Source organism: Trichosurus vulpecula, chromosome 4 (assembly GCF_011100635.1).
Source record: "Trichosurus vulpecula isolate mTriVul1 chromosome 4, mTriVul1.pri, whole genome shotgun sequence".
Classification (NCBI taxonomy): domain Eukaryota; kingdom Metazoa; phylum Chordata; class Mammalia; order Diprotodontia; family Phalangeridae; genus Trichosurus; species Trichosurus vulpecula.
Genome location: NC_050576.1, coordinates 194655677 through 194683643, shown reverse-complemented (window position 1 = coordinate 194683643; position 27967 = coordinate 194655677). Strand labels below are relative to the sequence as shown.

The 27967-nt window shown below is 36.6% G+C and overlaps 1 protein-coding gene across 1 annotated transcript in view; it reads right to left on the bottom strand.

Annotated features, from left to right (window-relative positions):
* The window catches only part of EFCAB13 (EF-hand calcium binding domain 13), a 196437-nt gene that overhangs the window by 77331 nt on the left and 91139 nt on the right, over positions 1–27967 (bottom strand). Inside the window, exons 26-36 of the mRNA XM_036755639.1 lie at positions 26940–27083; positions 22959–23102; positions 21649–21720; positions 20201–20344; positions 15551–15619; positions 11829–11969; positions 10885–10956; positions 8857–9000; positions 7569–7640; positions 5312–5455; positions 4113–4184 (exon numbers count right to left, since the gene is read on the bottom strand). Of these exons, the coding sequence (XP_036611534.1) occupies positions 4113–4184; positions 5312–5455; positions 7569–7640; positions 8857–9000; positions 10885–10956; positions 11829–11969; positions 15551–15619; positions 20201–20344; positions 21649–21720; positions 22959–23102; positions 26940–27083 (1218 nt within the window). The remainder of the gene's footprint in view (positions 1–4112; positions 4185–5311; positions 5456–7568; positions 7641–8856; positions 9001–10884; positions 10957–11828; positions 11970–15550; positions 15620–20200; positions 20345–21648; positions 21721–22958; positions 23103–26939; positions 27084–27967) is intronic.

Here is a 27967-nt window from a genome sequence, read left to right as displayed (position 1 = left end):
AAAAGTAGGTAAGAGAAGTAGAGGAAAAATTGGGAAGAGAAATGAGAGTGATGTGAGAAAACCATGAAAAACAATTCAATGACTTGCTAAAGGAGACCCAAAAAACACTGAAGAAAATAACATCTTAAAAAATAGACTAACTGAAATGGCAAAAGAGCTCCAAAAAGCCAATGAGGAGAAGAATGCCTTGAAAGGCAGAATTAGCCAAATGCAAAAGGAACTGCCTGATATTCTAGAGCCAGAGGGGTAAAATAGAAATTGAAAGAATCCACCAATCACCTCCTGAAAAAGATCCCAAAAAGAAAACTCCTAGGAATATTGTCACCCAATTCCAGAGTTCCCAGATCAAGGAGAAAATACTGCAAGTGCCCAGAAAGAAACAATTTGAGTATTGTGAAAACACAATCAGAATAACACAAGACCTAGCAGCTTCTACATTAAGGGATCGAAGGGCTTGGAATATGATATTCTGGAGGTCAATGGAGCTAGGATTAAAACCAAGAATCACTTACCCAGCAAAACTGAGTATAATTCTCCCAAGGCAAAATGCAGATTTTCAATAAAACAGAGGACTTTCAAGCTTTCTCAGTGAAAAGACCACAGCTGAATAGAAAATCTGACTTTCAAACACAAGAATCAAGAGAAGCATGAAAAGGTAAACAAGAAAGAGAAATCATAAGGGACTTACTAAATTTGAACTGTTTTGTTTACATTCCTACATGGAAAGATTATGTGTGTAATTCATGAGACCTCAGTATTAGGGTAGCTGAAGGGAATATGTATGTATATAGACAGAGGGCACAGGGTGAGTTGAATATGAAGGGATGATATCTAAAAAAATAAAATCAAATTAAAGGATGAGAGAGAAATATATTGAGAGAGGGAGAAAGGGAGAGATAGAATGGGGTAAGTTATCTCACATAAAAGTGGCAAGAAAAAGCAGTTCATTGGAAGGGAAGATGGGGCAGGTGAGGGGGAATGAGTAAATCTTGCTCTCATAGGATTTGGCTTGAGGAGGGAATAACATACACACTCAATTGGGTATCTTACCCCACGGCAAAGAAGGAGGAAGGGGATAAAAAAGGGGGCATGAGAGAGGGGAGGGCAGATGGGGGGAGGAGGTAATCAAAAGCAAACACTTTCGAGGAGGGACAGGGTCAAGGGAGAAAACTGAATAAAGGGGGACAGAATGGGAGGGAGCAAAATATAGTTGGTCTTTCACAGCATGAGTATTGTGGAAGGGTTTTGCATAATGATACATGTGTGACCTGTTTTGAATTGCTTGCCCTCTTGGGGAGGGTGGGTTGGGAAGGAGGAGGGGAGAGAATATGGAGCTCAAGGTTTTAAAAGCAGATTTTCAAAAAAAGGGTTGTTTTTCCATGCAACTGGGAAATGTGATGTGTGGGCAGTGGGGCATGGAGGTCTGTCTTACAAGAAAGTAAGGGGAAAGGGTAGGCGGGGAGTGGGGTGATGGAGGGGAGGGCTGAATGTATGCCATCTTGGAGTGGGGGGAGGGTAGATATGGGGAGAAAATTTGTAATTCAAGGTCTTATGGAGGTCAATGCTGAAAACTAAAAATATTAAATAAATAATAATAATAAAGTAGAATAGACCAAATGGAAAAGGAGATATGAAATCTCACTGAAAAAATAATTCCTTAAAAATTGAAATTGGGCAAGTGGAAACTAATGACTCCATGAGACACCAAAAAAAAAAAACAATCAAAAGAATGAAAAAAAAATAGAAGAAAATGTGAAATATCTCGTTGGAAAAACAACTGATCTAGAAAATAACGGGGTAAATTATCTCTCGTAAAAGAGGCACGAAAGAGCTTTCACACTGGAGGAGAAGATGGGAGGGTGGCAGGCAATGCTTAAATTTTCCTTTCATTGGAATTGGCTCAAATAAATACAAACTCAGGTATAGAAATCCATCTTACCCTATAGCGAAGTAGGAGAGAAAGGAGATAAGAGAAACAGAGAGGGACTGATACAAAAGAGGGCAGATTAGAGGAGGCAGTGGTGAGAAGCAAAACATTTTTGAGGAAGGATCCAGTGAAAGGAGAGAAAGAAGGACAAATAGGAGAAAATATAAAATGGAGGAAAATACACAGTAATCATAACCATGAAAAAAATTTACAGCAAATTTCTCTGATAAAGGTCTCATTTCTCAAACATATACAGAACTGAATCAAATTTATAAGAATACAAGTTATTCCCCAATTGATAAATGGTCAAAGGATATGAACAGGCAGTTTTCAGAAGAGGAAATCAAAGCTATCTGTAGTCATATGAAAATTGTTCTAAATCATGATTGGAGAAATGCAAATTAGAACAAACTCTGAGGTATCACCTTATACCTATCACATTAGCTAATATTACAGAAAAGGAAAACAATAAATGTTGGAGGAGTAGTGGGAAAATTGGGACACTAAAGCACTGTTGGTAGAGTTGTGAAGTCATTCAACCATTCTGGAGAGAATTTGGAACTATGCTCAAAGAGCTGAAAAGCATGCATATCCTTTGACCCAGCAATACTACTACTAGGTCTATTTCCCAAAGAGATTTTTTTACAAAAGGAAAAAGACTTATATGCAAAAAATATTTCTAGCAGTTCATTTTGTGGAGGCAAAGAATTGGAAACTGAGGGGCTCCCCATCAATTGAGGAATGACTGAACAATTGCTAAGGTATATAATTGTAATTATAATACATTTAATATATATGGTTGTTCTATAAGAAATGACAAGTAAGATGCTTTCGGAAAAACCTGGAAAGACTTACGTGAATTGATGCAAAGTAAAGTGAGAAGAATCAGAAGAACCGCATACACAGTAACAACAATACTGTACCATGATCAACTATGAATGACTTAGCTATTCTCAGTAATACAATGATCCAAGACAATTTCAAAGGACTTAGGAAAAAAACATTATGCAGATGGACTTCATTAGAACCTGGAGAGTTTTATATGATCTGATGATGAGTGAAGGGAGCAGAACCAGGAGAACATTGTACACAACCGCAGCCAATTGCTTCTATGATGACTAACTTTGATAGACTTGGCTCTTCTCAACAATGCAAGGTTTTAAGACAGCTCCAAAAGACTCATGATAGAAAAGGCTATCCACAGTCAGAGAAAGAATTTTGGAATCTGAATGTAGGTTGAAGCAAACTATTTCCTCTCTCTGTTTTATTTTATTTATTTTATTTTATTTTTGGTTTTGTTACATCTTTCTTATGATTCATTTCATTGGTTGTAAATCTTCTTTACAACTTGATTATCAGGAAAATAAGTTTAACATGATGGTATACGTAGAACCTATATCAGATTACATGATGTCTTGTGGGGAGAGGGCAGGAGAAGGATGGGGAGAAAATTTGGAACTCAAAAACTTGTGGAACTAAGTGTTGTAAACTAAAATTAATTAATTAATTAATGAGAAAAGCAAAATGTTATGCACCTCCAGAGAAAGAACTGACAGACCAAATGCAAAACAAAGCTTACTTTTAAAAAAAACAACTTTATTTTTCTTGGGGTTCTTTTGGTCTGTTTTCTTTCACAGCATGACAAATAAGGAAATATTTTTTGCATGACAACACATATATAATCTATATCAAATTATTCTCAATGAGGAGGAAAGGTAGAGAAGAAAGGAGAGATTTGGAACTCAATATTTTAAAAACAAACAAATAATGTTTTTATGTGTAATTGGAAAAATATTTTTTAAAAAAAATCAACAACAACAAAAATGACCCTTGAAAGGTATGATCTCTCCCTGAAGGCTAACAACACATGTTATAAATATTTTTGTGCCCAACAGCACTTATGAAAGTACCTAACATTTAGTAGCCACACCATAAATATTCACTAATTGAATGATTAAATCCATAAAACTTTACCACTAAAATATAGAAAGTATAGCAAGAAGTCTGGAATGTTATATTTGCTAGGTTTAATTTGTCAAAATTCAGGAAAAGAGAGTGTCTAGAAACTCAATAAAAAAGTATGTGTATATGTGTGTGTGTGTGTGTGTGTGTATGTGTGTGTGTGTGCGCGTGTGTGAGATAATATAAGTACTAATGTACTAATAGGGTCTTTCTCAATACTCACGTTCATACTTTTTTCTGTTTTGGGTCTCAACCACTTTATTGATAGCATCCTTAAAAAACACCTTTCCATCTTCTGTCAAAGAGGAAACAAACATTTTAGATGTTCCAATGACAAGATAAGTGCATTATACAAAGCTAAGTCTCAAGTCAGTCTTTTTTTGTTGTTGTTATTTGTTTCTCTGGAAGCACAGACTCAAAAACTTAACACTTTTATTTCTATTTATCTGTAGGAATACAAAATGCAAAGGCAAAGTGGAGACTGATAGCTGATAAATTGCCAACCTGCTATTTTATATTTTGTAAAGGCTATCCCCCAAGCTTAAAAAACTGTCTCAGAAATTGATTTAAGAATTACTCTCTCCTTTCCCTTTGGCTTTTAGTGTTTTCAAGACTCACTTATGAATATTTTCATTTCATTAGAGTGTACAACCTGGAATTGGTGTCTGTTTAGGGATAGAAAGTAGGATAGGGAGTAGACCTGTAATTTCATTGGTATAGAGAGAATTCCCAGAAGAGTGACAAGTTAAACTTCAATTTCACATGGCAGATCATAAATAGGGACTCAAAATGAGAGAAAGAAAGTATAAGAATCAGTCATTAGGGTCTAGGCTGCATAAAGAGAGAAGCTGTGTGAGGGCTACTTTAATTATAGATGACTAATGTTGATATCATGCTTTCTCTTTCATAGTCTTCTTTTTCTTCATAAAAGAGATAGTTTGCAAATAAAGGATAGAGCATAAGGATATATGATGGAAAGAAAAGCACAATTAATGACCATAACCATGAATAGGAATGAGAATGAACTCACATATACAATGTAGGACAGTAGCAAAGTAAATTAAAAAGCAGAATCCAATTATATATTGTTAGCAAGAAACGTAACTGAAACATGAAGATTCGTAAAGGATTAAAACGAAGGGTCCTGTGTCATGTGAGTCAAACCACATTAATTAGTTCCATGTCCTCTCAGACCTCAGTGGAGACAGTCAAGGACCCTGATACTGAAGAGCCATTGGAATAGCAGTGTGTCCTCAATCCCATTGGTTTTAGCTTGACCTATGTAGCCTTGTGTACCTTGTTAGGCAGTGGGCACTATAATAGTCTTCAGGTGCTGACTCCTTCAAGTTCTATCTTTTCACATCATCTCAGTAAAAGAATCTAGTGTTCACTGTTTCTTTGTCTCAACCTTACAGTACTCACCAACAGGCTCAACAGATTTCAGTGTTTCTTGAATGTCTTCATCACTTAAATCAATTCCCAAGCTCTCCAGAGTACTTGGCAGATCCTCAACATAAACTTTCCCATCAGTAATGTTGGAAATAGCATTAGATGCTTTTTGTATTCCTATAAATGGATAAAAATAAAAGTGTTAAGTTATTGAGTCTATGATTCCAAAGAAACAAATAACAAAAAGAGAAGACTGACTTGAGAAAGAGTTACAGAGGGTGAAGAAGGAAGCTCAAAATCTAGAAGTTTCTTAATTTTAACTAATTTTATTGCTAAGTAGGTCCTAAGCTTAGGAATGCAAAAGTAGAGATGGAGGAGACCTCTTAGGTTATATAGCTCAACACACTCTCATTTTGTAGATGAGGAAACTGAGGTTTAAAATGACTTGCTCAAGGCTACACAGTAAATAGCAGATGTATTTAAACTCAAGTTGTTGTGACCTTTTAAAAGAAATACAAGTGCTGTCAGCATTCTCCAAATTTTAGTATCCTGAGGCAAAACACCATTTGCATCACCTTAATTATAGTTCCCAATACTCTACCCAGCTGTACACTATTATAGAACCTAAATGAAATCAATGAAAAATATAAAATACCAAACTGAAACAACAGGAAATAGGGGACTTAAATGAACCAATACCAAAGTCTGCATGTACCCTTGATCCTATCCTCTTTCAATTTCTCCAGTGGATTGCTCCCACAATCACTCCCTCTTTCTGTAATCTTCAGTCTCTTCCTATGTACTGGCTCCTCCCTCACTCTCTCAAATATGCCCAAGTCTCCCCCCATGATGAAAAGACCCTTATAAATAAATGAGTTCAGTGATGTTTCAAGACACAAAATACCCTTCTCCCTGTCTCCTCCATTGCATTCTTATAAACTACCAAAAAGAGACACTAAGAAAACATTGGGTTTTTTCCAACAACAAAAAGTGAACTAGCTGAGAACTAACTTACCTAAATATACATGTGACTTGTATAAAAGATGACTATAAAACTGTATTGACAGAAATAAAAGAAAGTCTAAAACACTGGACACATAAGTCAATATTCATGGATAGACAAAATCAGCCTAATCAAAATGAATGTTCTCGCCAAATTAATTTGTAGATTTAATGCAAAACCAATCAAAATACCTACGCATCTCTTTATGGGACTAAAAAAAAATAACAAAATTGACATGAGAAAAACAAACAGGTAAGAATATCAAGGATACTCTACAAAAACCTGAGGAAAGCAGGCTTACCCTCCCAAACTTTAAAACACATTACAAAATGGTTATCACCAATACTCTTTGGTACTGTGCTAAAAAAATTAAGAAAAGCTAAATGGGGGGAAATGTGACCAAATATATACACAAAATTTTTGTGTGGACCTTTGATTATGCCCAGAAAACTGTAAGACTATGTTATACAAGTTTCCCATCTACATTAGTAGGAGAATTTATTACACCAGCAATTAAACTTATGTTTTGGCTTATGTCTGGGCTTCTCAAAGAAGGTAGTAGAAAAGTACCTGATGAACAATTAGAACCTAAAGAACAAAGTACCTAATGAACAATTGGTGCCTAATGAACAAAAGTACCCATAACAAATAATTCAGGTATGAGACAGGTGTTTATTCCCTCCATCCAAAAGAAAATTAAATACAAAAGGTTTTTTACAAGCATGTATTAATAGCAATTACAAGTGATTAATTTCTGAAACTAAAACCTCAGAATATAGATTAAGTAACAGGTTCAGGTCAAAATATTTTTAAATGTATTTTTTAAAATGTTGATTTAACAAATACCAAATGGAATGGGCATTTTTTATGCACAAAGTAAAACAGGAAATGAGTGTTATACGTGAAACTGTAGGTCTCTGTTTGTATACCTTGTTTCTCTTTTGTAAATATGTAATAATTTTGATATGTAACTATCAAGTATAAAAGTTATGATATTTGATCTGTGACTCTTTATGAACTTATTATTCTCTTTAGTTCATTTAAAAAATTTTTTCAGTCAAAGAAAATCTGTCTTCTTTCCCTCCCACCTTCTCCCCAACCTCTGAGAAAGAAAAACAAAACCCTTCTTACCAACACATATCATCAAGCAAAACAAATATCCCCACTGGCCATGTTTAAAATATTTTTTAAAGGACTACGTGAAGAAAAAGAGGGTTGGTTCTTAAACAGTAAAATTACTATCTTCATAAATTCCTAACATAAGTGAAAAAGTTTATTGATACTCACGTTGAGTGTTTGCCAAGTTAAGGCTCTTAGTCACTTTCTTAACAACATCCTTAAAATCCACATTTCTCTCTTCTATGAAAAGAGGGAAAAGTACTTAATTTAGAAATATATTGCAGTGGCAAGACAGAGTGCCTCCAAACCTAGTTCTACATATTATTAGGCAAAGTGGAAGTTTGGCAATATTTTGGTGAACTGTCAACTTTCTAGCTCTTTTGTGTTAAGTAGACCCTAGATAAAACTAAAAGATGCCCCAGAAGACAATTAATGATCACTCCCTCTACCTCCATCTTGGTTTTTAACTTTTTCAGAGGCACCACACCACTATTTAAATTCTGGAGCAGTGTTTCTAGATTCAAAAGCAGAAGGCACACACAGCAGAGATGTACTGTTTAGCATGAGAAAAACTTTCATTTGAAAAGCCACAAGAAGAACTTGACTCATAAACTGAAATCAAATAGTGTCTTGGGCCTGTAATGCTCCCCTTAGTCAACTCTGTCAATTGCATACGCGATTTTCTTTGACACATAGGATGATTCATTGGTTCAACCAATCAGCAAGAATTTATTAAGTGTGTACTATGTGCTAGGTACTGTGCTAAGCACTAGGGATACAAAAAGAGGCAAAAGACAGTCCCTGATCTCAAGGAGCTTACGATCTAATGGGGGAAACAATATGCAAACACATACAGTATATAAAAAGCAGGTTATATTCAGGAAAAATAGGAAATAATAGAGGGAAATTATTAGAATTAAGAGGGGTTAGGGAATGGTTCCAGTAAAAGACAGGATTTTGGGTGGAACTTAAAGGAAGCCAGGGAGGTCAGTAGTTAGAGCAGAGGAGAGAGAGCATTCCAGGCATCAAATTAAAATCTTTTCTTGATGCTTCTACCCATTTACATCTTCTGGGGCCAGACAGAGTGCGTATGAACCACCCCCTTCCACAAGACAATGTTTCAGATACTTAAAAGCAGCTATTATGTTCTATACCCATATCTTCTTGTGTCCAATCTGAACTCCCTTCTATATTTTCAACCAGTTCGCCTTTTTGGGAAGTTGATGGAATGCCAGTCACACCTTAGTTCTTTCAACCTCCTTGATCCTTCAAATGGTTATTCTTTTACCATTCTGCTTCCAGAGGGATAGATGTGGGATCCCTGAAAGAAATTCTATTGCCACAAGCACACTACTAACACCACCCAATTCAACTTCGTGGGGAAGACTAAAATATTAGCAAATCACGGGAAAGGACATAGGTCTCAATGCATCTGACAAAAAGCTAAAGTACTTACCATCAGGCTGAATAGATTTGAGTGCTTCTTTCACCTCTTTCTCCTTTAACTCGATCCCTAAGCTCTCCAGAGTGGGTTCCAGATCCTCAATACTAATTTTTCCATCAGTGATGTTGCTGACAACATTATAGATATTTTGAGTTTCTGTAAATACAAATAAAAGGCAATATTGTTAAATTGGTGTGCCTAATTATCATAGATTTAGAGCTAAGGGGGGCCAGAGAAGTCATTTAGTCCTCATTTTATTGATGAGGGACCAAGGCCGGAGATATTAAACAGCCTGCACAAGTTCATAGAGATAGCAACAATGGTCTCGGTGAAGTAGTTTCAGAAGGGAAAATGTTCCTCTATATCACTGTTCCTCTATATCACTATTAAAAAAAGCTCATTGGTTTGCATAAGATACCAGTTTAATAAGACAACCTCATTATCATAGGTTATAATTCATGCCCCTCCCAGTCTTCCCCAAGGCTAGACTCACCATGGGCATATTTAAAGTGTGGACCTTCTTAGAAGTTTCTTTTTCTTAAGAATGGTTGATTAATAATCAACCCCAGGGCACAGACTGTTTCATTTTGTCTTTGTTATTCCCAGTACTAACAGAGTGCCTGGCACATAAATGCTTAAAAATGATTGTTAAAATGAAATGAAAAATAGTTCAGCTTATGACAGAATCACTATATCTCAGGACTGGGTTTCAGAGGCCATCTAGTGCAATCTATTCCTATACAAGAAGTGATCCAATGATTGCATCTCAGCATGTCTACAATAGCCGGCCCTTACAGTCCCCCATCTTCTACAAAAATCTTACAAGTAATCATCTTTGCTCAAAGGCCTCCACAGAAGGAGAGCCCAAGCCCATCACTTCCTGAGGCAAACCATTCCACCTTGGGATAGCTTTAATTATTAGGAAATTTTTCCTTTCTGGCTGATTCTGATTTACTTGCCCTCATCCCAACCTAGTTCCCTGAATTAGGAAGCTAAACCCCTCGGGGCTAGGGACTCACTAATGGAATTCCTGGACAAATTCCACCCATCTGTCATGATCCCATTCATTCCTTTCCCTCTTTCTAATCCACTACAACTCACAGAAATCTTTTCCTTTGCTTATTCATTAGGATATTACTCACTGGGTAGCTAATCTTATTCTCCCTTGCAGTAATAGCTCATACGATACAATATTGTCTTGTATGTTTATTTAATTTGTGTATTTTTAGTTAATTCATATTAGGCCTGCACCCTTTCCTCCCCTTAGAAATTACTTTGTATATCTTCTGTATTTGCATGTTCGTGTATACATTTCTTCCACTCAAGAGAAGGTAAGCTCTTTGAGGGCAGGGACTCTTATTTTGTCTTTGTATTCCAAGAATCTAGCACATAGTAAATGTGCTAGTAAATACCACAGTACCATCACATTAATAGATTGTATGATTAATGTAATTATTAATTGTATTTATTATTGCTTAATAAATAATTACTGAAATGAACACTACTATAATCTCCTGAAAGTCCAGAACCATGTCTTAATAGTTAGCATTTATTTATATGGTGCTTTAAATTTTGCAAGATGCCTTACAAATGTTATTTCATTTGATTTTCATATCAACTTGGGGAGGTAGATGCTATTTTCCCCATTTTGCAGATGAGGAAACTGAGGCTGTCAGAGATAAAGGATCATACCACTAATGAATGTCTGCATCAGGATTTGAGCTTGTGTTCCTTATTACAAATCCAAAGCTCTTTCTACTGAACCCTAGCTGTATACCCCTCAAAGAACCTGCTTAATAAATATTGCTTGGTTGGATGATATAAAGTACAAAATTTAAACAACAAAAGCAACAAAAAGTTTGACATTTTTGGTTTGCTATTAAAGATAATACATCTAATTATGTAAAAACTGGAAGGGAGACAAAAACTAAGGGAAGGAAGACAGAAACTCGGTGCTGTTTGTCTTTTTTTAAGGTAAATTCCTATCCATAAACTATCTTAATATATAGCAATAAAGGAAGAAGTTTTGTTTATACGTACGTTGGATCTTGGGAGAAAGTTTAGATATGGGTACTTTACCGACAAAATCCTTGAGAACAACCTTTTCATCTCCTAAAGTGGGAGAAAACACAATTCAATTTGGACAAATTTTGGTGTGTGTTTAATTTACTGGGGCACAATCTATTAAAATATCACATCATTCATGTCAACAATCCCTATGGCAACAGATGAAATCTGTAGGATAATCAAAGGAGCATTCTTATTTGGGAAGGGGAAAGGCCCAAAGCAGAGCAAAAGAAATTTCCTTAAAACATCTGAAAAATTTGTATTGGTTCTAAGAGTTCCCCTAATGTTCCTTGGGCTTGTAAAACCCACTAAGATATCCAACAGACTAGAGAGACTGCTGAGAAATGGGTCATCTCAAATTAACCAGCTCACCGTTAGGTAGAGTATAAAGGCAGACTCTGTGGAGCAGCTGCTTTTATGTAAAGCCAGCGTGAAATGCTTACCAGCCCACCAGCATAAAACAAAAGATATAGACAACATCTCTGTGAGCCAAGTATATTGAGGAATCAATGCCCAAATGAAGGATCCAAGAATAAAATGGATAAGCCCCTCACATGGATGGAACCCAGAAGGGGATAGATTGAGATGAGAGTAACTGATGCAAGCTGGTATCCCATATTAAAACAAAAGGGGTTATTTCTGGGAAGTTGGTAGAATCTCAGCCTTTCCCTCTCCTTTTTCCTCTTCCCTATCCCCAGCCTGTCAACCAAATACCTCACTTTTATTCTCCCAAACTTCTTTCCAGAAAGGAAATAACAAGTACTTCAGAAGAAAAGGTCACTGCCAGTCACCCTCTCTACTACAAAATTCTTGACCCTTTCTACAACTGACGAAATTTTACTTATAGTACTAGAAAGAACATCTACATCCTCTTTCATGCTAAGAAAAATAACCTGATAGGTAGTGGAAGTACTCACCATCAACCGCAACAGATTTCAGTGTTTCATTAATTTCTTCTTTGCTTATACTGGCCCCCAGCCACTCCAGGACAGGTGGAAGATCACTAACCTTGACTTTACCATCTGTGACATTGGTGACAGCAAGGGATGCTTCTAGACCTGTATATACAAATCAAAATGAAAACCTGAGTTAAAGGAACATAAAGCCTTATTTGGGGGATAAATTCTCTTTGAGCAAGGATTCTTCAGGTAAGGACCTCACTGAAGGAGCCTGAAGGAATCTGTATACATTTTCTTGCTATCATTTAAAAAAAAACAACAAAAAAAAACTGAATCCTAGATGTATTTGCATCATGGGATCATAGATTTAGAGCTGAAAGGGACCTTGCAGATCATCTAATCCAATGCTCTTATTTTAGGGGTGAGAAAACTCAGGGTCAGAGAGATTAAGTAATTTGCCCATGATCACAAAGGTCTTAACTGTGGCAGAACCAGGATTGGAACCCAATCCCAAATTCCTTCCACTAATTAAGATAGTAACTTGTCTATTATTTAGTAGATAATTCCTAGGGAATTTCCTGAGGAATCTTGAGGTTCGTCACTTGCCCAGGGTGTCACAAAGCTAATCTGTTTGAGAAGCATTCAGAGGCAATACTACAACTCAGACCTTCCTGACTCCAAGCCATTCAGCGATCTGTTCCTTCACCCTGGGTTCCTTCCACTGTGCTTTCTGGAACTCTTATTCTACAATTATCAAATTACCCTCCATTTTAGACATCTTGCTATTCACATCCCTTTCACCTTCTGGCTTTCCCCAAAGTCTGACTCAAAATAACACTGAATTTCTTTCCATTCCGGGCCACCTTTTCCAGGGATAGTTGAACCACCCCCATACTCCTGCCCCTCACTCTCCATCACTACCTCTAGGCTCTCCTTCTATCCCTCTATCCATCACTCAGCAATCTCTCCTTCTTTGAGGTTGATTGTACCCAAATTTATCACTCAGCTCAGATCCTCATGGCTATTATCTACTAATCCTCCCAGTCATTATCCCAGCTTCCTCACTGAATTCAACACCTCATGGTGTCCCTCTGTCTACCTCAGCTTCTGCCCTCATGCTAGATGATTTCAATAAATATTCTAAACTCCCAGTTAGTGGGTTAAGGAATCTTGTCAGCTATCATGACCTGCTCCTCTTTCCCACTTTACCTACAAACAGGATGGTCAGATCCTTGATCTTGTTATCACCCACAGGTGTTCTACTTTCACATTCAAGAGCTCTGCAGTTCCTTTATCCAATCATAATCTCCTATACTTCCATCCCTTCTCCTCATACCTTACTCCTCTCTAAGCCTATTCTTCATCCTCACTATGATCTCCAGTTCCTCCATTCCTCAGTAATTTTTCAAGGCTATCAACCCTGATCTGATTACTTTCTCTTCCCTTTAACCTTTCAGTGAACTGGTTCAGCTCTACTTGAGAATCCTAGGGTTTCTTTATCCTATCGTTATCTTCACCTTGCTAAACCCACAATTCCACTTGACTCCTACCATCTACCTTCTCAGATCCTTTTCATGTGCTGCTAAATGCAGCAGAAAGAATTCAGTCAACCACACTAACTAGAATCACTACAAATTTGTTATCTAGCCTCAACTAGGCTCTCACTGCATCAAGGCAATCATTTTATTCCTCTCTAATTTATTCCCTATTCTACTTCCTATATGGCTATTTTTAAACCTTCTCTCCTTTCCTCTAGACTTCCACTGCACTCTCTTTGTTCTATCTACCTTGCTATGATTATTGCCTCATATTTTATTGAGAAAATTCTCCTCTGCATCTCACAACCATCTTCATTTTCAACACTCTAACACCATCCTCCACTATTTCCTCCTTTACCCCAGTCTCTGATAAAGAGGTAACCCTTCTCCTCTGCCATGGCCAACTTTTTGCATACATCCTTTATCTTCTCATCTTCTTCAGAAGATTACCTCTGCTATCCTCCTCCTACAATCTTTAATCTCTCCCTATCTATTATTTTCCCCCAACTATACACCAACAAGCCCAAGTTCACCATCCTTAAAAATCTCTTATTAGAATCCACCATCCCTGCTAGCTATAATATTATACCTCACCCCATTTGTTAGCCAAACATTTTGAAAAAAAAGCCATCTCTACTCAGTATCTCCATTTCCTCTCCTCAGACCCATTTCTAAACAATCTGACTTAGAACTTCATCACTTAGTTGAAACTATTCTCACAAAAGTTACTAATGATATTTTAGTTGTCAAATCCAATGAACCTCTCTCAATCCTCCTCTCTGGGTTTTCATGGAACTGCTCTCTCTTGGTTTTCCTCCTGTTCGTCTGATGGCTACTTTTCAGTCTCATTTGATGGATAATAATCCACATCATGATACTAATTGTGGATGTAACTCAAGGCTCTGTCTGGGTCCTCTTCTCTTTTCATTCTACACTCTCTCATTTGGTGACTTCATCAGCAACCATGGATTTAATTATCATCTCTATGCAATTGAGTGTGAGGTCTGTATATCTAGCTCTGGTCATTTCTTCTGCGCTCTAATCCCACATTACAAACTGCTTATTGAATATTTCAAACTGGATGCTCCAAAGGCCTTCACTCAACATGTTTAAAACAGCTCATTAAATTGTTAATTAAAATCATCCCTATTCCAAACTCCCCTCTTACTGTCTCGAGGGCACCGCCATTCTTCCAGTCATCCACCTATGTTAACTCAGAGCCATCATTAATAATTCATTCTTGCCTACTCCATAGAGCCAGTCAGTTGCCAAATCTTGTCATTTCTAACTTTTCAACATTTTTTATATCTGTCTACTTCTTTCTATTTACCTACCCTAGTTCAGTGCCCCCATCACCTCTCACCTGGACTCACAATAGCCTCTAATTTGATCTCTCTACTTTAAATTTCTCCCACTTCCAAAAATGATTTCTTAAAGCATGTCACCCATGAACCCCCAACCTCTGACACTCAATAAACTTCAATGGCCCCCTTTTACCTCTTGGCTCAAATATAAATTCATTTTCTTGGCAGTTAAAGCTCTTCACAACGTGGTCCCTTAGTCTAGCACTGGACAGAGAGTCAGGAAATGTATTTCTCTTTATCAGGGTTACCCCTACGGCTTTGAGAGAATTTGAGTATAACCAAGTAATGGAGATCTTCTTATGGGAACTTAGAAATGCCAACATGAGGATAGGCTGCAGCATCCATCCACTTACATGAGATAGAGGCACTATAACACGGGGGGTGTGCAAGACACACCCGATGTATCCATTATACTTGGTACCCACATCAGCAGTAGGACTTGGACTAGGGTGATCTTTTTTAAGGGAGATCTTTTACGTATTTTTGTATACCTAACATACAATATCTCGCAAGGCATGTTATATATAGGAGTAACAATATATAGAAATCAACAGGTTAAATAATAATGAACTCACATTTATTGAGTACTTTATGTCTTACAAAACTCCTTTCTTCACAAAAGCTTTGTAATGAAAATGCATAAAACCAAAATAGAAAAAAATTATAATAAGAGTTTTAGCATTCCCAGTTTGCTATATATGATCATACATCCATTGTAAAAGGATTTAATGTGGGAAGAACATGAGAGTGGAGAAGAAATCCATGTAAAAAGTTAAATTCCTTTCTTTTCCAAGTCAAAAGATACATATAAAATGAGAAGATTCACACTAATACTCACTTTGGACCTTTTCTTTTTTCTCCTTGGTCAATTTATTGACAATATCTTTTAAATTCACCATGTCTTCTCCTGAAAAGTGTGAAAAGAGAGTTTTTCAGCTACTTAAGTGGGAAAACCAGTGGAACTCATAAAAGCAGATGTACAAAATACAGGCCAGGATGAGGGGAAGAATGACAATTGTCTTTTTAAAAATTTATTATTTATTTTTGACATTCATTAAAAAAATTTCCAAGTTCTGAATTTTCTCCCTCCCTCTAACCCCTTCCCCACCCACTGTGAAGGTAAGAAATGTGATATCAATTATACATGTGAAATCATGGAAAACATATTTCCATGCTAGCCATGTTGCAAAGAGAAGGAGGAGGAAGAAGAGGAGGAGGAGAAGAAAGAAAGGAAGAAAGAAAAAAAGAAAGAAAGAAAGAAAGAAAGGCGGAAGGAAGGAAGGAAAGAAGGAAGGAAGGAAGGAAGGAAGGAAAGAAGGAAGAAGGAAGGAAGGAGGGATGGAGGGAAGGAGGGAGGGAAGGGAAGGAAGGGAGGAAAGCAGAAAGGAAGGAAGGAAGGAAGGGAAAAATTAAGCTTCAATCTGTATTGACTCCATAAGTTATTTCTCTAGAGGTGGATAGCATTTTTCATCATAAGTCCTTTGGACTTATCATGGATCATTGTATTACTGAGAATAGCTAAGTCATTCACAGTTGTTCATTGTACAGTATTGCTATTACTGTGTACAATGTTCTCCTGGTTCTGTCCACTTCACTTTTCATCAGTTCATATAAGTCTTCCCAGGTTTTTTTTTTTCTGAAACCATTCTGCTTGCCATTTCTTATAAATAGTTTCCAAAGGTATCTTGGTAAGTTTCAGCCATGAAAATTTATATTCTTTTGGGCAGAGCACCCACACAGATCCTTGTTTGGATATGGAATGAAAGGATTTGTCTCTTGTGGAAGGAATTTCATGCATCAAGAGAGGAGGTTGTAAATTTTTATGGAGAAAAGAGTTTCTGAAATTATATGACTTTCATAACCAACCACTCTGCCCACAGTACTTGGAAGTATTTCAGCAACCTGAAGTGGGATTGGGCTCATCAATCTTCTCTTCTGACACTGGAAGCCAGAAGCACCCAAAGCAACTTGAAGCTTTAAGAGAACTCAAAGAAGACTGAAGAGACAAGATCTCTGCCTCTCTCAACATCTCCTTCCCACCCCTCACACAGAGTAGGGCATTCATCTCCACGAATGAGAAGAAAGTTTCATACCAATGAGCTTTGGGACAGGGCCTACAACTTTTCTTTGTATGCCCAGAACTTAGCACCATACCTGAAGGATATGAAGAATATGTTCCAATTGCACAGTTCCTTCACCTCCTTCCCTGCCCCCATGCTCTAAAACATGTCTCTCAACCAACATTTACAGACTTTTTTAATAAGGAAAAGTTCATAATATGTTAAAATACAGTTTGGATGAACTTAATCTACTCAAACTACTGGATTCCTTCCTTGACCACTTACCTGAAGGACTGAAAGGTCTTCCTTGCTATGATCAAAATCTTAATCCTCGAATCTAAAAGAAGATACTGCCCTTAGGTGGGTTGTGGTAGGGTTGGGGGGGTGTTGCAGGTCGGGGGGTAGAGTGAGGGGTGGGTCATAGGATGAAGAGCCAATGCTCTTACCTAGATAAAATTTAAGTTTGGTAATTAGATTTGATTAATTCCTGGGATCTCAGTCCTTGTTTCCTAATAGAAAAAGTTTTGAAAAGGTTTTAGGTTGTAAAAAACATTATTTCTTAATATTTTCAGTTTTAGGTTGTAAAAATATTATTTCTTAATATTTTCAGTTGACTAGTTAATAGAAATATTTCCTGAGTTCATCTTTGTCTTGAAAAGAGAATCCTTAAATGGAGTGGTCACAGAGGGAATGAATGGTTAACTGAAAGTTAGCCAACTCTTAATTAATTGAAAGTAAAGTGACTTCTGTTTGCTGAAGTAAATGTTAAGTGAATTTTACAATGAATGTCATAACTATGTTTTATCTCATTGGGAAATTTGTATATTACATAGGAATATTTTAACTGTAACTTCAAAATAGTTTGTTAGAGATTTTTCAGTTGGGGTGGTGGGGCGTGCATTTTTGCCCCCCCTTCCTCTAAGCATATACATATGCTTAGATTAGGATAATCCAAATTAATTTTAAAAAATTATTTCTGGAAGGCTTGTACCTTTAAAAAACTACAATAGTATTCCATTACAATCATATACCACAACTGGCCAGCCATTCCCCTAATTGATGAGCATCCCTGCAATTTCTAGTTGCCACCACAAAAAGAATGGCAATTGTCTTTTGAACTGTCAACACTTCATTTTCCTTTGGGTTAGGAGGACCGAACTCAAACTAAAGGATGATCCAGAACCCATTTTGAAAATTGTTCTCTCCCACCTCCTGGATTTCTAACAACTTTGTAATCACTATATAATAATGCTATTAATGATTATTTTATAATTATAATCGTTATATTAATTATAATTTAATAATTGTCATGTAATAATTATACAGTAATGATGTTAATAACAATAATAACTCACACATATATAGCCCTTTAAGGTTACTCAATATTTTCCTATTATCGACCTTATAAGGCAAGTAATGCAAGTATTATCATCCACAAGTTTAAAATGAAGAAACATTCTTAGAGAGGTGAAGTGACCCAGTTGGTAAGAATCTTTTTTTTGGAGGGGGGAGGAGGCAGGGCAATTGGGGTTAAGTGACTTGCCCAAGGTCACACAGCTAGTAAATGTGTCAAGTGTCTGAGATCAGATTTGAACTCAGGTCCTCCTGACTCCAGGGCCAGTGCTCTACTCACTGCGCCACCTAGCTGCCCCGTGGGTAAGAATTCAAACCCAGATCTCCCGATTTTGATTCCAAGTGCTATTTTCACCATATTGCAGTGAATTGCAGAAGCAGAAGGTGCACACTGCCCTAGACAAATTATTATTAACCCCATTTTACAGATGAGATGAATATTTTACAATATTGCTCTGCAGCCACACAGCTATCAAGTGTCAGAAGCCGGATTAGAACCCAGGCCTCCTAGCTCCATGTTAGGTGCTCTTTCCATTACAATGAGGTGTCTCTTAGATGCCAACTGTACCACGTAAGCTACGCTATAGAACCTTTTACTAGAAAAGCCATGATTCACAGTGAAGTTTCAACTGCCACTAAATATAGTTCCAGACTTCATTTTATAAGAAAAACAGGACTATATATGGCTACTTAAAACTTATTGAAGATTCCACATTTTAAAGCAGCTGTCCTTACTGAAATACTCATCATTCCAAGTAGGACTATGCAACGCTTTCTGTATTACTTTATCAGGAAAATGGATTCCCATAAAATACAAACCCTTTTTTAGGGCATTATCATAAGTCACTTTGGAGCATCCATTTGTGTACAAAATAAGATGCTTTGATCATACCTAGGGTGTGGGTCTGTGTTGGGCCTGTGTTTATGTGTGTCTGCATGGATCTGTCTAAATGTGGTTCACAGGAAGGCATGTACAGATATCGCCAGTCTTCTCTGCCCACCCTTCTATAAGGGAGACTTCAATTCCTTCCAGGGAGGAGCAGAAGATTGGGTTGGTAAGGCTGACCCCTCCTGGGATAGAATTACCTATTCACTCCCTTAAATATTGCTTGTTGATTGACTGAATGCCTTTTCCAAGGGAATGGCAATCAACTGCAGAAACAAAAAAGAAAAACACCCTAAACCGTCCAGATTATATTGCTTCACTACTAGAAGAAGAGTTCTACCAGGTGAGATGTGCTGCTTTTTGCACTCACCTCCCTAATCTCCTCCTATTGTGGTAATGATATACAGGCCTGAGTTCACCAGAAATAAAAACTCAGCTCTTTCCAGGTTTTCTGTGAAAACTGCAAGCAGCCCCAGGATTGTATAGCTGGCATACTTCTCTCTTCAGATCCACACGACTAGTAAATATTTCTCCTTCTTTCTCTGTCTATAGCTGATTTTCCTCCCTCTTATCTCACAAGGCATTTCCTCCTTGGTCAATATATTATTAATAATAATGTACTATCATTTTTATTCTTTTAATGTTATTGTTAATATAATATAATCATATTATATTCCTCAGGGATTCTTCCCTCCATCCCAACTTTACTATCTTCCCTACTATACTAACAGTGGCTTCTCAATAAGCTAGTATGGATTCCCTACTGGTACACTTATTTAAAGGGTCTCTAGAGACTAAACACAGTGGGAACCAATTTCTGGCAGTGGAATCCAAAAATGAAAGTGAGAGAGTGTCTGAAGCCTGAAGGAACCCAGATGTATAAGCACATAGAAACAAATAATTAATATGAATTAACACTCTAGGTCAGAACAGAGGAATCTAATTCTCCTTCAATGAAGTCAAGAATTCCTGGCCTTCTCCCCTCTCTTATCAGTCTTTTACCATTCCTCTTCCAGAGGGAATAATTCAGACCCCTGGAAGGTAAGGCCGTTGCCACGATCATCCAATCCTTATCAATTCCGACAGCCTCATTTTTATATGTGTTGGAAATACTGAATTTTAAACCTTGCCACTAGAAAGAACACATATGCAATGGAAAAAATCTGAGAAAAATAGCTGAAATACTCACCATCAGTCTCAATAGATTCCATTATTTCTTTAGCATCTTCATCAGTTAAACTGATTCCCAAACTCTTCAAAGTGGGCACTAGATCACTGACATTGACCTTCCCCTCACTAACGTTGTTGACCACAATCCATGCATTTTCCAATCCTATATGTACATGCAAATAAAAGTGCCACATCAATAAGCTGGCGAGTCTAAGTAAACACATTTGGGACTGGGAGCAAGGGGTCTTGGATTTGGGAACCTACAAGAAGGGAGAAACTCCACATGTACCTGCCTGTCTTCATAAAAAGACAAATTCTATTGCTTCTGATAAGATGATGGTCATAATATTAATAGTTTAACTCAACTCAGAAAGCATTTATTAGGCATATACCATGTGCCAGGCACTGGGTTATAGAGACAAGGATATAGAGACAAGAATGAAAGCAGTCCTGTCCTCAAGATGCTTATACTTGACTAGTAGATGGCTAATAGGTGATACATAGCACTTTGAGGTTTGCGAAAAGCTTCATGGACACTATCTTATGTGGTGATTGTTTATTCACCTATAATAATTGAAAATCAATAACAAAAATAAAGAGAGATAGTGAAAATTATGTCATCATATCACATCAGAGTTGTAACGTCAGTTGCGATAGCCTCTTCATAGACACTACAAATGTTACTTTTACTGTATCTTTAAGAGGCTTTAGAATGTTGAGGGGCTGGTGTTTCTCAGGAGCCACTTTCCAGTGGTTCATGTATAAAACAGTTAGAGATATGAAATCTTTGGAAGTGTTGGTATATCTAGATGGCCTATTGTTTTGGAAAAGATGCTGGAAGAACAGGACTGTTAAAACCATTAGATCAACCAAAGAAAACTAGTCTGAAGAAAGCCAAAAGAAAAGTCAAGATAAAACAAAGAAGCCATGAAAAGCAAATGGGAGGAAATACAGACTCAGAAAAGCACTGAATCATGTACAAAGTAAACTGGGAAACACGCAGAACCACCTCTGTTTTTATCCTCAGTGCTAAGCAAGATGCCTGGCTCATAGTAAATGCCTATAAACACTTGTTAGTTGGTTGATATGGAGCAAGACGAACAGAACCAGAACATTATGAACATGAACCACAACTTCAAAAAAAAGTCAAAGGAAGTGAAACATTAAGGTCAACTTGGAAAGGGAAGAAAAATATTCACATTTCTTGTTTATTTTCTGTTGATTTTATGTAAAATGTTTAGACATTACAAGCACAGTAGGGTGAGGGTTGACCCTCTAGCAACCCCATGTTCTTAAAAGTCAAATGCTAAATAAATTACATGAGATTGGATCCCTTATTTTGTATACTTAGTTGATTATTCACCTTTATTAATGGTTATTAATTTTATATTGAACATGTTTGAATACAAAAAGTTACATCATTATGTTTACACCAATACGAGGACAGGAAGATTCATTTATACTCACGCTGGGTCTTATTCAGTTTTTTGGTACGGGTCAATTTCTTGACGAGGTCCTTTAAATTCACTTCCCCAGCTTCTATAAAATGGAAAAAAAGAACAAAACAATTAAAATTAGGTCTATAAAGTACACAGTAAAATGAAAGACTTAATCACCTTCCTCCTTCCTTTATGATATGTAAACCAAACCCAAAGCTGAAATGCTCTCCCAGAGACTGAGAATGAGCCCTTCTTCCCCTTGGTTATCATATTTTTAAAAGAATCTCTGCAATTATAATTGTATGTATATAATATAATTATAATAATCTCTGATTTATAATTTTATAATTGATATTCTCCCCTAGTCAGAGCGACCCACAAAGAAGTGCAACAAGAGAACTGACCGCAAACTCTGGTACCAGTGAGGCAACATGGGCAAAACCTGAATATTGGCACAGTCCCCAAGGGCCAACCACTACAGCTTCTACCACAGGCCTTCCCTGATCTCTTAATTGCTAATGCTCCCTCTTCCAACTTAGAAATCACTTTGCATTAACCTTGTATGTATTTCACATTTACTTATCTGTGTGTGTATTGTTTCTCCCTTCTTAGGATGTAAGTATCTCAAGAGCAAAAACTATTTTGTTTTTGCCTTTGTATCTCTGGTGAATAGCACAATGCATGTATGCATGGCACACAGTAGGCGTTTAATAAATGCTTGTAAAATTGAGCAAAGTATAGTGAGAATGAAATGCTAGAGAAGATTCAGAGACTCCAGAAATGAACATGCTGAGATAAGAATAAATAATATAAGCTGAAAATGAACATCAGGGGGAAAGGGAGCCACTTCGAAGAACTTGATGGAATTCTCACTACTTGCCCTCCATCATCATTCTCATCGATCATCACCCGCATCATAGCAGCTACCATTTATATACACCGGGTGCTAAGCACATCTCATTTGATCCTCACAACAATCCTGGGAGGTTTGTGCTATTATTATCCCCACTTTACAGATAAGGAAACTGAGGAAAACAGAGGTTAAGAGTCATGCCCAAGGTTACATAGCTAGTAAGTGTCTGAGACCAGACTTGAGCTTAGGTTTTCCTGACTCTAGGCCTAGTGTTCTATCCATTGCACCACCTGGCTATGTAAATCCTCTAGCCTCCCCATTTCTACTTGCCCTTCAGGCAGAGAAATAAAAACTCAGGAAAAGTATCCAACCATCCCAATCCCACCCGCAAATTTTTAATCTTCTGGGAATGTTAAAATTTTAGCTTTGCTATTAGAAAGAACAAGAATCCTCTTTTACCCTCTGCAAATAACCTACGTTCTCACCATCTGGCACAGCAGATTTCAGTACTTCTTTAACTTCATCTTCATCTAAATCGAACCCCAAGCTCTCCAAGGTAGATGGCAAGTCGTTCATCTTGACTTTCCCATCCGTGACATTAGTGACAACATTATATGCATGTTCTAATCCTATAGGGATGAATAAATCAGAATGTTAAGCTTTTAAATTGGCTAGTTTAAAGAAATCTATAAAGAGCCTGACCAAGGGAAAGGGTTATGAGGAAAGATACTCATTTTACAGAGCTTTGGTTCTTGGATTTTTTTGGTGTCAGCTAAGTAGCCTGAATAACTGAACAGAAGAGAAACTCATTGAGGGCGGAACTGTCTGAATCTCCAGCACTTAGCCCTTAGTATGGTGCCTGGCATAGTAGGCAGTTAGTTGAACCAATGCTTATTGAATGAATTGAATTAAAAGATACTACATGCTTTTAATTAAGGAGAAAGTCTAACATTTACTGTTCTTGATGAATAGCAATTTAATTTTTAAAAATGACCTCATGATCATAAATATTAATTCAGGGCAAAAACAAAAGTCTAGACATGCCAAATGTAGCACATTACTAGAAGTTTTTGTTTTCTCTTATGAGTGGTTGGTCTGCAATTAATGCCAGCTTCTTGTTGTTATAGTTGGTGGTAGTGGTGGTCCTTTATTCTCAGAGAGGACTGATGACATCACAAGAGTGATGTCTTGACTTGCATGTGAATTGGACTTAAATGCAGCAGAATTTCACCAAGTCATCAGATTTACTATTTCCTCCAGAGTCCAGTAGCAAGATGAAAGTCAGGATGACTGGAGATGGCCTGGGATGCAGTGGATGACCTTAGTTTGAGATTCTTTACCAGGTCTCAGTTTGTTTGAGGCAACACCCATTCAATGCCAGCTTAGTAAATGCTGCAAAACCTTTGAGATGACCTGGAAATAGCTATAAGCTAGGATTTAGAGTTCAAAGAGATTTTCAAGATCACTCAGTTGAGCTCCTTTGTTATATTTTTTAATCTATTTTTATTTTGAACTTAAAATAAAACAAGACTTTTCATATGTAAAGTAAAAACAAAGCAAGAAGACTATATAGGAAACCATGCATCTCTATCATGTATGGCTTGGTTTTCTTCTTAAGAATATAATAAATTTTAAAGAATGGCTTTAATGGGATGAGGGAAGGGGAGGGATATAGTCAATGTGAAGACAAATGATATCAATAAAAATCTATTTTAAAAAGAATTGTAACTCAAAATGTAACTTTCAAAGTGATCCTGCTTATTTATGTTTCTTTCTGGACCTAGTTCTATTTTCTTCTGGGAATATTTTTAATGTTTCGATGACCCTCTTTTCTTTTTTCTTTTTCTTCTTTTGGAAACCCTAACTCCACTCTCCCTCCCAATACTTCCCTCAACCTTTTCCCCTCAAATTGAAAGGAAAACAAAATCCTTGTAAAAATTTGTATATCCAAGCAAAACAAATTCACATATTGTCTATATCTGAAAATGTATGCTTTATTCTGCACCTTGAATCTATCACATCTGTCAAATGATAGGTACCATTCTTCCTCACTGGTCCTCTAGAATCATGACACCTCTCCATATAACAGGTCAGGAAACTGAATGCCAGAAAAGTTGTGTAATTTGCCTACAATCACAAGTTAGTAAAAAACAAAGTGTGGATTTGAACCCAGGTCTTTTTCCCACTCTACCACACCAGTTCTTATTGATAGATTGTAAGTGGTTTGTGGCCAACTGGGCTTTCAAACCACTGGTTATTTCCTTCTTTCCTTCTATCTCACCTATATCTTTAATATCAAAGTACCATTATGGTTTCAAATGGGAAAAAGCTGGCTCAGAGCTGCCTTCGAGGACTCTGCTCATTACCAAATTATACAAAAATAATTTCCCCAAATTATCAAATATCCAAAGACTCTATTGGAAAAAACCCCACTGATTCCATACCTTTCCTCAGTTCCTAAGGTACTTTTACAAACCACTTACATCTGCACCAACCCAGATCTTCTTCTAATCTCAATGACCCAGAGTGACTAAGAACCTCTAAGAAAAGAGAAGAGCAAGACATGTTGTGGAACTTATCTTGTCTTGTGGGACTCCACTAGAAAAGGAACTGACCTGTCTGGAAATGATGACATAGACATAACATTTTCTGCTTGTCCTAATGCTGGTGTGAGTCACTACTGGAATCCAGGGACTTATTAACAGCACTCCTCAGCATCAAACGATGTCTATATTTCAAGACCTAACTTAATTCCCTTCTCTTTCATGAAGCTTCCATGTCTGAGGAAGACAATTCAGGATAACAGAGTTCTCTTCTGTCTCTGCATCCATCACACTAAGAGTTTACATCACTCAATGGGCAATTAACCATGTTTTCCTTGGCATAACTCCTACGATCTTATTGAATTGTTCTGAGCTCATTCCTTGTCCACAGAACTAAACTTTAATGTCTTTAAAGGGAGGCATGCCGTATACATATCTGTTTAGACTTTCACATCTAACAAATCACCTTACAGACATAATACCTATTCAATAAATATAGGTCAGCTCATTAAGCAAATAGACAAAATGTCACCACCAAAATGGAAAAAGAAGATACAGGCAAAGGGAATTACATTCCTGGCTATGATTTTTAAGACCATATTCCTATTTTCAAAGGAACTAAGAAGAAAGAGGATCAGTGGATTTCCACTAAAAAGTTAAATTCCCATCAATCTATAAAAAGTCACAATTTACATAACAATAGAAGAAAGGAAATATTCTTTCATACTCACGTTGGCTCTTACTCCATTTTTGCAAGTTTGTCAATTTATTGATAACATCATTTAAATCTATTGTTCCATCCTCTACAAAATGAAAAAAATAGATATCATAAGAATATGTGACATTTATATAGTGTTCAATCGTTCCAGTCTAAAGTCAAAAGTAGGCATCTAGAAATTTGGGGAATGCTCCAGGTCAGAAGGTAGGTTACTTCCCCCAAAGTTTCTGAGTCACTACCTCTTATGCCAGGGCCAAATAGTAGTTTATACTACCACTGTGAAAAGCTGAGAATTCAAAGGAAAATGATTATCTACAAAAAATAAATTACTCAACCTAAAAAAGGAATAAGGATCTTAAACAACTCAACCTTAGAAAAAGAAATCAAGCAAACTACCAAAATAAATCAAATGTCAAAGGAAAAAACCTAGGCCCAGTACATTGATATTTATCAAATATTTAAAGAGTAATTCATACAAATACTATAAAATTTATGCTCAAAAATTGAGACCCTTCCAAAAAATGACTGTGATGTAAAGAGAAATGGCATTATATGTGTGTGTAATGTGTGTATACATTATATATATACTTATATATATAAGTATTAATTTAAATATTTTTTAAAAGAAAGAACACTGGATTTGAAGTCATAAAACCTGGGCTTAAATTCAGGCTCTACTACTCACTTCCTGTGTCACCTGAGGAAAGCCACATAATTTCTCTGAATCTCAATTTCCTCATTTTAAGATGAAAGTATTAAACTAAATGTTCTCTAAGATCCCTTTTTCCTAATTCTAAATCATTAGTCATATATCAGAAAAGTAAGGCCACTGATGTAACCTACCCTAGAACTCTAAACTTTGCAAGGATGTCTTTTACTGTTGTTGTTCATTTCTTCAGTCATGCCCAACTCTTTGTGACCCCATTTGGGGTTTTCTTGGCAAAGATATCGGAGTGGTTTGCCATTTCTTTTCACAGATGAGGAAACTGAGGCAATAGGGTTAAGTGACCTATCCAGGTCACATAGCTACTAAGTGTCTAAGGCTGGATTTGAACTCATGAAGAAGAGTCTTCCCGACTCCAAACCCAGCACTCTATCCACTGTGCCAAGTAGCTCCTAAGGATGACTAAAATTTTAATTATCCTTGGAAAGGCCATATTCTGTTATACTTTGGGCAAATAACTATAGAGAGCTGAAGTACTTACCATCAATGTGAGCATATTTCAATATTTCTTCAATTTCTTCTGGATCTAAATCCACCCCCATGCTTTCTAGTGTAGATCTCAAATCAGAAGGCTTTACTTTACCATCTGAGACACTGTTGACAACAACCCAGGCATCTTGTAATTCTGTTAAATTGTAAGCATATTAATGAATGTCAAGAATCTCTTCTCTGAACTATCATTTAACTACTTTTTACTCAGAAAACAACGATATATGTTAATAACAGGTGCATAAATTTGAACTGTTTTTAGTACCATGAAAAGTTATTTTGTAAACATTTATTTAAGCTACTAAATCTGACATAACATTCAATATCTACAACTCAGCATACAATCACTCATGACTGTCTTATTATAATATTTTGAATATTTTTCTTTTGGAATTAGTTAATCCTTGAACTGTTATTTAATTTTTCTATATTTATACTTTGCATAAGTATCTAGATTATATCACTCCGAGGAGGGCAGGGACCACATTTTATGATCTCAAATCAGTATCTTAAAAGCATTATACACAACTGTTAAAAAAAAAGCATTGATATAAATATTAGTTCTAGAGAACAAATAAGGAAACATCCTTTCCCACTTCTTGACAGAGAGGCAGGGGGTTATAGAGACAGAATGTTCATATGTTCCCAGATATAGTCATTGTACTGGTTGTTGGTTTTGCTTTTGCTGGTTTTCCTTGCTACAAGGGAGGTTTCAATTCCTGAGATGGTGGGGAAGAGGTTATATCTAGAAATTGCATTAATAAATCTTATTTTTAAAGGTATATTGATTGGTGGTATGCACACAAAACTTTACCACCGAGAATAAAAAAAAGAAAGCTAAGGAGTTTAATATTCCTACTTGTGATATAAGATCTTTTCCCTATTAATTCAATTACTAAAAGTGAAAAGAAAAGAAATGAGTAGAAACTGCAAAAAGTTAAATTCCTATCCATAAAAATTCCAACCATAACTTCCAATAGAGGAACAAACGGTTCATTCATACTCACTTTGGTTCTTACT